Source organism: Anolis carolinensis, chromosome 2, assembly GCF_035594765.1.
Source record: "Anolis carolinensis isolate JA03-04 chromosome 2, rAnoCar3.1.pri, whole genome shotgun sequence".
NCBI classification, from domain to species: Eukaryota; Metazoa; Chordata; class Lepidosauria; order Squamata; family Dactyloidae; genus Anolis; species Anolis carolinensis.
Window position 1 is genome coordinate 183,769,659 of NC_085842.1, and position 9,527 is coordinate 183,779,185.

At 42.8% G+C, this 9,527-nt stretch overlaps 1 protein-coding gene across 1 annotated transcript; it reads left to right on the forward strand.

Annotated features, from left to right (window-relative positions):
• Nucleotides 1-1,298: 1,298 nt before the first annotated feature.
• On the forward strand, nucleotides 1,299-9,221 carry pqbp1 (polyglutamine binding protein 1). The gene is made up of 7 exons (XM_003225802.4): nucleotides 1,299-1,458; nucleotides 4,710-4,915; nucleotides 5,406-5,517; nucleotides 5,985-6,094; nucleotides 7,181-7,291; nucleotides 7,591-7,651; nucleotides 9,008-9,221. Exons 2-7 carry the CDS (start codon nucleotides 4,849-4,851, stop codon nucleotides 9,162-9,164), a joined length of 618 nt encoding a protein of 205 aa, XP_003225850.1. The 5' UTR covers nucleotides 1,299-1,458; nucleotides 4,710-4,848; the 3' UTR covers nucleotides 9,165-9,221.
• Nucleotides 9,222-9,527: the final 306 nt, after the last annotated feature.

A 9,527-nucleotide genomic window follows, 5' to 3' on the forward strand; every position in this document is an offset into this window, starting at 1 on the left:
CTTTAGAGAGTTTCTGTTCAACCATTTCAAAGCTCCCTGTTTTGGCGGTGATGGCATGATCATCAGCATAGATGAAACTCTCTGTCTCTTCTGGCAGTGGCTGGTCATTTGTGTAAATATTAAACATTGATGGAGTAAGCACACTCCCCTGGCACAAAAGCAAGGTGCTGGCTGCTGAAGCTGATGAACAACTGCATTGAATCCTGTCAGATTCCCAAAATCTGGAGGAAAGCAAGAGTCATAGCCATCTTGAAACCAGGCAAAGACCACAATGACCCAAAAGGCTATAGACCAATCTCCTTGTCGTGCCATCTTTACAAAGTTCTGGAGAGACTTATTTTGCATAGAATTATGGAAAAAATAGAGCCATGTATGATTTCACAGCAAGCTGGCTTCAGGAAAGGCAAAAGCTGCACATCGCAAGTGTTGAACCTGATTCAGCACAAAGAAGATGAGTTTGAAAGGCAGCAAATTACAGGAGCTGCCTTCATAGGCATCATCGCCTTCTCCAGAGAAAATTTTATAATACAGTTGAGTCTCACTTATCCAACACTCGCTTATCCAACGTTCTGGATTATCCAATGCATTTTTGTAGTCAATGTTTTCAATACATCGTGATATTTTGGTGCTAAATTCGTAAATACAGTAATTACTACATAGCATTACTGCGTATTGAACTACTTTTTCTGTCAAATTTGTCGTTAAACATGGTGTTTTGGTGCTTAATTTGTAAAATCATAACCTAATTTGAAGTTTAATAGGCTTTTCCTTAATCCCTCCTTATTATCCAACATATTTGCTTATCCAACGTTCTGCTGGCCCGTTTATGTTGGATAAGTGAGACTCTACTGTATCACAAAGGACTACCACCTCACCCGCTTCATAGGAAATTTACTACAAAACAGGAACTTTTTTGTTGACCCCCCAACTACAAATCCCAGAATTCTGCACTGAATTTAAAGTGGTATACACACGGTCTACTAAAGTGCCATGTGAAGAGTGTGACAATAGTAAAGTCTGATAACTTGCATTGGAAATTCCGGGTTCTGTTTCTGCGGTTATCACTCTTGTTTTGTTATATCTTACTCAGCCAACCAATGAGGCCGGTAGTTTCTTTAGATGGGGTCGAAGGCATCTCGTGGGGAAAAGAAGCTCGACTCTGATAGGTTAAGAGGGACTTAAAGGGCGGGATGACGTGAAAGACTTTCACTCGGATTGGTGCATTGCCCGTTTACCTGACGATCAATAATATATGGAGGGAAAGGGGAGAAAAAAAGATGCCGAATTCCGATAGGCTGTGGTGGTGTCACGTGCACAGGGAGAAAGGAAGCTTAAGCTCTTGGGGACGGAAGCTTTGTCGGGTCAAAAACCTTTCAATTCTGGAAACGGCTGTGTTGAGTGGGCTCGTTTAAGAAACGGTGCTTGGCTTCGGCGAAAAGACTGAGAACGGGGAATCAGGTATGAGCTTCTTCAAACAGAATGTGGTTTTTTTTTTACCTTTGTGTCGATGAAGAAGGGGGCACCCGATGATGTGCAGGTAAAACGCTGAAAAATAGAGTGCATCTACACTGCAAGTTAATGCAGTTTGACACCAGTTTGACTGCCATGGCGTAATGCTATGGAATCCTGGGATTTAAACATTTTTATAAGATGTTTTGTCTTCTCTGCCAAAATACCAAACTGCAGTTGAGCTATGGCTCAATAACATTGAGCCATAGCAGTTAAAGTGGTGTCGAACTGGATTAAATCTACACCACCCTGTCCTGAATTTTTGCCATCTTCGTTTATGGAAGCCGCCCTAGTTCCTTTGAGGAGAGAGGGCAGGCTAAAAATAAAGTTTTATTGTTTTTGTTCTTGTTGTTGTTGGGGAACCAGTGGAGCCCTCCTCCACAATTTCAAAATTATCCAAAATGTGTCACATGGGCATTAGAGACAGTGACACCTTTGCTTACTGATGCTCCAGGGTACATAGTTTCAGGCACAACAGTATTAAAATACTGTATAGTTTTATCTCCAGTTAGGGGCAACTAAGTTAGGAGCTCTTGGTGGCACAATGGGTTAAACCGCAGAGCTGCTGACTAGTTCAAATCTGGGGAGCGGAGAGAGCTCCCAGTGTTAGCCCCAGCTTCTAGCAATTTGAAAACATGCAAATGTGAATAGATCAATAGATACCCCTTCTGTTGGAAGGTAATGGCACTCCATGCAGTTATGCCGACCACATGACCTAGGAGGTGTCTACAGACAACGCCGGCTCTTTGACTTAAAAATGGAGATGAGCACCAACCCCCAGAGTCGGATACAACTAGACTTAATGTCTGGGGAAACCTTTACCTAGGGGCAACTTCAATAGGCAGAAGGGATGTGTTTTGAGGGTGGCATGGAGGAACAATCCACCCATTCTACGCTGCCATATAATCCAGATTATCAAACCAATATAATCCTCATCTGCTTTGAATTTAATTATCTGAGTCTATACTGCCAGATAATCCAGATCAAATCAGATAATCTGGATTTTATATGGAAGTGTAGAAGGGGCCTGGGTTTTAAGATAAAGCTTGATAGTAAATCTGCTGGAGAAAAGAAACGGGTTTAATGGCTCAACTGAAAAAGAACATGAGTCAATCCGTTTAAATCCAATTGCAATGGATTGCTCCTCCTGCTATCCCAGAATGAACCTTCACAGTACAGGCAGACCATCAAGGTAGGTCTGTAGGTTTGTTCTTAAGTTGCATTTGTTTGTAAGTTGGAACAGGTACATTTTTTTTAGTGTAACTCCAACCAAATATATATACATACTAGTTTGGGTCTCTGGCGTTGCCCAGGTTATTTGAAAAAGTGCGTTTTAATTGTAGAAAATGCATAAGGTTGTGAGTGAACTACAGTTGACATCATGCCAGATTAAGCTCTAGAAACTCCATTAGTACTTAAAGTTTGATGTGTTGAGCAAGTTTGCTCTGGATGCATCATCAGTGGGGATCAACATGCTCTCTGACTTTAGAGTAAACTACAACTCCAACTATTGTGAGTCAGTCCCCTCAAACTCCTCCAGCAGGTTGAGTTAGTCATGAGGGTTCTGTGTGCTAAGTTTGGTCCAAGTCCATCATCGGTGGAGGTCAGTTTCCCAGGTTGTGGGTAAACTACAACTCCCAGAAAGGAAGATCAGTTCCCCCCAAAGCCCTCCCATAATCAAATTTTGGCATATCAGGTATGTGTGCCAAATTTGGTCCAGATCCATCGGTGTTTGGGTTCATAGTGCTCTCTGGATGTAAGTGAATTACAACTGCCTCAAATCAAGGTGAATTTCCCCCAAAGATCTCCAGTATTTTTTGCTGATCATGTGGGCTCTGTGTGCTTTGTTTAACTCTAATTCCATCTTTGGTGGAGTTCAGAGTGCTCCTTGATTGTAAGTGAACTATACATCCCAGTACCCACAACTCCAAAATATCCAGACCAATTCCCCTCAAAATCCACAGGGATTCCAATTTGGACATATTGGGTATGCATGCCAAGTTTGGTCTGGATCCATCATTGTTGGGGTTCATAGTGCGCTCTGGATATATGAATGACAACTACTATCAGTACCTATAAAGACCTCCAGTATATTTTGTTGGTCATAGGGGTTCTGTGTGCCAAGTTAGTTCCATGTCCATTGATGGTGGAGTTCAAAATTCTCATTGATTGCAGGTGAACTATACCTCCCAATCCCTACAACTCCTATAAATCAAGGTGAATTCTCCCCAAACCTCTTTCTCTAGTACAGTGGTTCTCAACCTGGGGTCCCCAGATGTTTTTGGCCTACAACTCCCAGAAATCCCAGCCAGTTTACCAGCTGTTAGGATTTCTGGGAGTTGAAGGCCAAAAACATCTGGGGACCCCAGGTTGAGATTCACTGCTCTAGTATGTTCAGTTGCTGTTCAATTCCTCTGTTTGCTGTGTGCCATAGAAAAGAATAGGAAATGGTTAAGAGAGAGGTAGTGGACAGGCTCATGTAAATTCCACACCAAAGGAGAGAGAAGGAACCCTGGGATGCCCATTCTGGAGGAAAAACAGGAAATCCAGAATGAAATTGTTCTTGTTTGAAAGCCTTCACTTGGGTGAGGGGCAGTATGGTGTTTGTGGAGGACATTGGCAGGGCTCTTGGATAGGTTCATGGCACTCGCTGTAATCTGCAATATCAGTGGAAGGAATGCTTTGGTGGCTCCTCAGCAGTGTGGGTTAAAGCTGTTTGTGGAGGCTGGAGGCTGTGATAAGTGGATACCTATGCCATATACACACATACACATTTCACTTTTATTATGTGTATAGAGTAGACATACATACGCATATACCTTTTGATAGCATAGAGAAAGGTGAACACCCGTGTGGTGTTTGTTTTGCTGTTTGTGCCCCTGTTCAGAAGATTTCATCGCACTTTCTGTCCCTGTGATAATTGGATTTGGAAAAAAATGGCTGGTTGTTGAAATAAGGATTGGTTGAGATCTATTTCCCCCAGGATAACTTCCTGAAGGGAATTTCCCTTCCGAGGAGTAGATTTCTCTCACTTTGTTGTCTCACCCCCCCCCCCCCCCCCCGTGCTTAACTATGAGTCATGAACTGCATGTAAATCTAATTTTGCAGCCTCTTTTTAGTTTAGATGTTATGGCTGCACTTGAATCAATTTAATCAATGAATCACTGTATGGTAACTGTTTTATTGTTTTATTTTAACAGCGCCCACCCACCCCCCAAGCCTGGGTCCTGAGTGGATCAGACCCTGGAGCTGTTGTGGATCTCTCCCCTCCTCCTCTGAGGATCCAGTGCAGAAGAGAAGTGTTTTATCCATTATCATTCCTAGATTGGAGACTCCTCAATGCCGCTGCCAGTAGCCCTGCAGTCTCGCCTGGCCAGAAGAGGCCTGCTGAAACACGTGGAGCCTGGTAAAAACAGAAATATCCTTTCCTTGCAAGAGAAAAGAAAGGACTCTATGATGGAAAACCTATCACCCTCCTGTTTTTTTGTTTTGTTTTGTTTTGTACTTCAGTACCCATCAGCTCAGACAGTAGTAGGAGATTATGAGAGTTTAAGTCTAACAATGTTTAGGACTTTTTAAGTATTTTAATTTTAGATTCTAAAGCAATTATGGCCCATCTGTCATCCACAGAGCAGTCCCAGAACATTTCAGCTCCTATATGGATATATGATTTTCTAATTACATTTGCAGCTGTGGTGGCTCATAATATTTCATCAGGTGTCACTGATACATATCCTAAGGTTGGATCTACCCCACCATATAATCCAAATTCTGAATGCAGATTAACTACTTTGAACTGGATTATATGAGTTCAGTGCAGTTAATTTGCATTGAGAGACTGGATTATATGGCAGTGAAGATGGACCCTTCTTCTTACCTTCCATTTTCTTCAACAGAGCCAGAGGAAGAAATCATTGCAGAGGATTATGACGATGATCATGTTGATTATGAAGCCACTAGGATGGAGAACCTTCCCCCAAACTGGTACAAAGTCATTGATCCTATCTGGTAAGAACAGAAAAGCTGTGCAGAGCTCAGAATCTCCTTCTTTCAGAAATGATTGTTTTTCTATTAGGATGCTTTTATTTTATGTTTACAAAATTGGTTCATTCAGCAAAGTGAAAATATCACCAGAACTTGGAACAGATTTTTTGTGGGTTATGCCAAAATGTCCAGCAGTTGTTCTAGAGAAGGGATTCTGGAAATGATAATCCTCAAAAGGACTCTTTTAAACTCAGAGTGACTTCTAAAAAGCCTCTATTCTTGGCCAAAGTAGCAGGCTTTTGTTTCATTCACTGCCATAGGCCCTCTAGAGCACTGATTCTTAACCTGTGGGTCCCAACCCCAAACGGGTTTGTGTTATATCGCCAGAAGCAGTAATGTTTCGCTGTCTTCTTAGGATAGGGAAACTCCTGATTTCTAGAAATGCTGGTGTGAGTTAAGGTATCAAATGCATGAACTCTTTTTCCCCATAGCGGCCTCCCTTACTACTGGAACCTAGAGACTGATCTGGTTTCATGGCTTTCACCCAATGATCCCAATTCTGTGGTGACCAAAGCAGCCAAGAAACTGAAGAACAGTTTGGGTGAGTTTTTGTGTTTCTGTTTCTGATGGTACATGTTACCAATTTGAGTAAGATGGCATAGTGGTAGTGGGAACCAGGTTAAGAGGGCAGGATTGACTTCATCAAGGGACTGAAGACTGGGTTCAGAAGTGTAACACTGGCTAAGACCTGATAGCCAATGCAGTCTCCAGCTCTGCTCTAGTTGAGCTGACTTGTGATAGTTAGAATAAATACTTACGGTACATTAAATTATCAGGCATGTTTTCCTTTTTCTGTTATCCATCTATGAAGCTGCAGGGATATTATGTATTTTTGTGTGGCACAATAGAAGGTTTTTGTGGTGGGGATGAAGCAAGTGACTCAATTGTATATTCTCGGTTACCTACCTGGAAATCTTGCAGCTGTAACAGATTGATCTGTGTATCCTTTGCATTTTAAGACAAAGATTTGACTAGTGTTTCCCTTTGTGAGATACTGATGTGTTTAATTTTTTATTGGCACTATTGGGGCAAATAACTCAGAATTGATAGGTTGAAGAATGAGAGAATATAACTAAAGCCACCTGATTAAAATTGGTATGTAGATCAGGAGTGGGGAATGTGGGGCCCTTTAGATATTGGCGTTAGTTATCATGACTAAAGCTGACAGGCTGCAGTCCAACAGCATCTGGAATGCCATGTGTCTCTGGGACCTGATAAAACAGAAATCCTTTATGAATAGTATCTCATTTGATTGTGAGAAAGGAAAGAGAATCTGAATTTCCTTGCTGAAGGATCATGGGATTGTAGTCTGACAACACTTGAAGGGTTGCAACTGCCCAGAGATTTACATGACTAAAATCTCACACCAAGTTTGACTGTTAAATTAATCTTAAGTGCCAGCTAAGCATATACCAGGTTGAAATATTTTAAATATTCCTAAAATGTGGCAAGGAACAATCTGTCAGCACTAGGCAATTTTCAGGACCATTGACAAGCATCCATTCCAGGTCTCACCATGTTTATAAAGAAATGGGGAGTGTATAACTGTTTCAAGTCTTCAGGATCAAGGGGAAGTGGAAGGTGGAGGCCTGGGAACTGAAATGCAAACCACATGAATCTCCTACAGATGTTGAGGAAAAAACAGAGCGTTTGCATGAAAAGGTGGAGCGGGAAGATGTGAAGGAGCGCCGGTACCACCGACGAGAGGAGCTGGCCCCATACCCCAAGAGCAAGAAATGTAAGTGCAGCTGGTTTGTATCATGAGACACAGCCACTGGACTCCAAACCCCACAGATACTTCTTGATCATGCCAGACCCTTTGAAGCAGGGTTTCTGGGACCCCTTTGTCCTTGAGACCCTGCTAAGACAATGGCAGAGAACCTCTAACTTTCTAGGACATCAACTCCCACTAGCCACACCCACCGTAAATGGTAAGAGATTGAGGGAGCTTAAGTTTCCCTAAGCCTGCAGCTCGGTGGAGGGGAAAGTTGAGAGTTATGACAAGTGCCTTGCATCTCTCCTGTTTGTCCTATGCAGCAAGCCGAAAGGATGAAGAACTCGACCCCATGGACCCTAGTGCTTACTCTGATGCCCCTCGGTGAGTTTCCTCATTAAAGCTCAGTCCCCAGGAAAGAAATGAATAGAGGGCAGGTGGAAGATCACAGGCAGGTCAAATGTGCTCTGTGTGTCCAGTTCAGAGCCTTTGCTTGGGTTCCATCTAAGAACTCTGGCTGAGCTAATGCAGGGGTTCTCAAACCTTTTCAGCTGTAGAGCCCTTTTTGAAGCAAAAGTTTCTTGTGGGGCCCCATTAAATGTTTATATATTGTATTTTATATAATATTAATAAATGAATCCCCCCTATGTACCTGCGCAAGCGTTAAGATCTGCCGGGGAGGCCCTTCTTGCTGTCGCACCACCGTCACAAGCACGGTTGGTGGGGACGAGGGAGAGGGCCTTCTCGGTGGTAGCCCCCAGGCTTGGGAATGCCCTCCCCAGAAAGATTAGGCAGGCCCACCCTGTCCTCCTTCCGGAGGGAATTGAAGACTTGGATGTTTAGAAAAGCCTTTGAGAATGTCTATCCCAATGGTCTGCAATTATGATGCAGCACAGCACTTTTATCCCATTCCCTGGTCCCTTAGCTGCACTATCCCTTTCCTTTCTTCTTGTTTACAGTTAGCCATGTTTTTACAACAGATGACACTATAGGTTATTTGTGCTGTTCTGAGTTCAAATTATTGTTTTATATACTAGTGGTTTTATTTTGTATTGTACTGTTTGCTTATTTTATGTGTTGTTTTAGGCACCTTGTGCCATATGTAAGCCGTCCCGAGTCCCTTTGGGGAGATGGAGGCGGGTACAAAAATAAATTATTATATATGTATATGTACATGGAGAGAGAGAGAGAGAGAGAGAGAGAGAATATCTTTAAAAATGAACAAAAATGAATGCAAAATGGTTAATCTCTCTCCTGCGCCACCCAGTGGCTTTATGGGAGGACTGTAAAACTTGCTGATACAGGAGAAAAAAACAAGGGGTTGAAAGAGGATTTGATTGTCAGGATGTCAGGTTTATGCACGGATGGAAGTAAGAGTGAGGAGTACAAAGAGAAAGAGGTAGTTGATAGTGTAAAAAAGAGATTGGGACTGGCTCAAGTTTGCAGAGACAGAGTGAGAAAGACAAGCATCTGGTTGTCAGAATGGGGAAGGGAGGCTGGGGACAATTATTTTTGGGGCATGCATTGGGGTGGAAGGTATCAGGTGGTGCTTGAGCTTTATATGAAGTCTCTGGAATCAATCCACTTCATACAGAGGTCCCACCATATTGCTATCAAAGCAGGAATGGGAGAGAGAGACTTGAGCCAAAGAGTTGTGTGATGCTAGAATAGAAAATAGGCAAGGTAGATCATCTGGTATAGTTCTATATGGTTTCTAACTCTCTATCTCTCTCACTTAAGGGGAACCTGGTCCACTGGGTTACCCAAGCGAAATGAAGCCAAGACTGGGGCAGACACCACTGCGGCTGGGCCCCTCTTCCAGCAGCGTCCCTATCCAAGCCCTGGCGCTGTCTTGCGGGCGAATGCTGAAGCTTCCCGAGCCAAGCAGCAGGACTGAGACACCCATTCCCTCACCTTCTCTAATATATTTTATAATAAAGTTACAGGAAAAACATGTTTGGGGTAGGGTCATTTCTTGTCACAAGATCATAGAGGCTCTATGACAGTAATGGACAATTGGCTTTCCAGTAATTAGAGCTGCTGGGAGCTACAGTTGAACATTGGGCAGGCCTGATCATTCCCATCCCTAGTCTGGACTTGCAGGAGATTCTGCCATGTTGCAAGACAAGACAGAGCCCCCTTCTACACAGCTGTATTTAATCCAAATTATCTGCTTTAAACTGGATTATCTGGCAGTGTAGACTCAGATAATCAAGTTCAAAGCAGATAATGTGGATTATTTGTCTTGATATTCTGGATT

Coding starts and splice junctions, on each gene's coding strand:
- pqbp1 (XM_003225802.4), top strand. CDS start 4,849: ATGCCGCTGCCAGTAGCCCTGCAGTCTCGCCTGGCCAGAAGAGGCCTG. Junction 4,916..5,405: donor GCTGAAACACGTGGAGCCTG/GTAAAAACAGAA, acceptor TTTCTTCAACAG/AGCCAGAGGAAGAAATCATT. Junction 5,518..5,984: donor AAAGTCATTGATCCTATCTG/GTAAGAACAGAA, acceptor TTTTCCCCATAG/CGGCCTCCCTTACTACTGGA.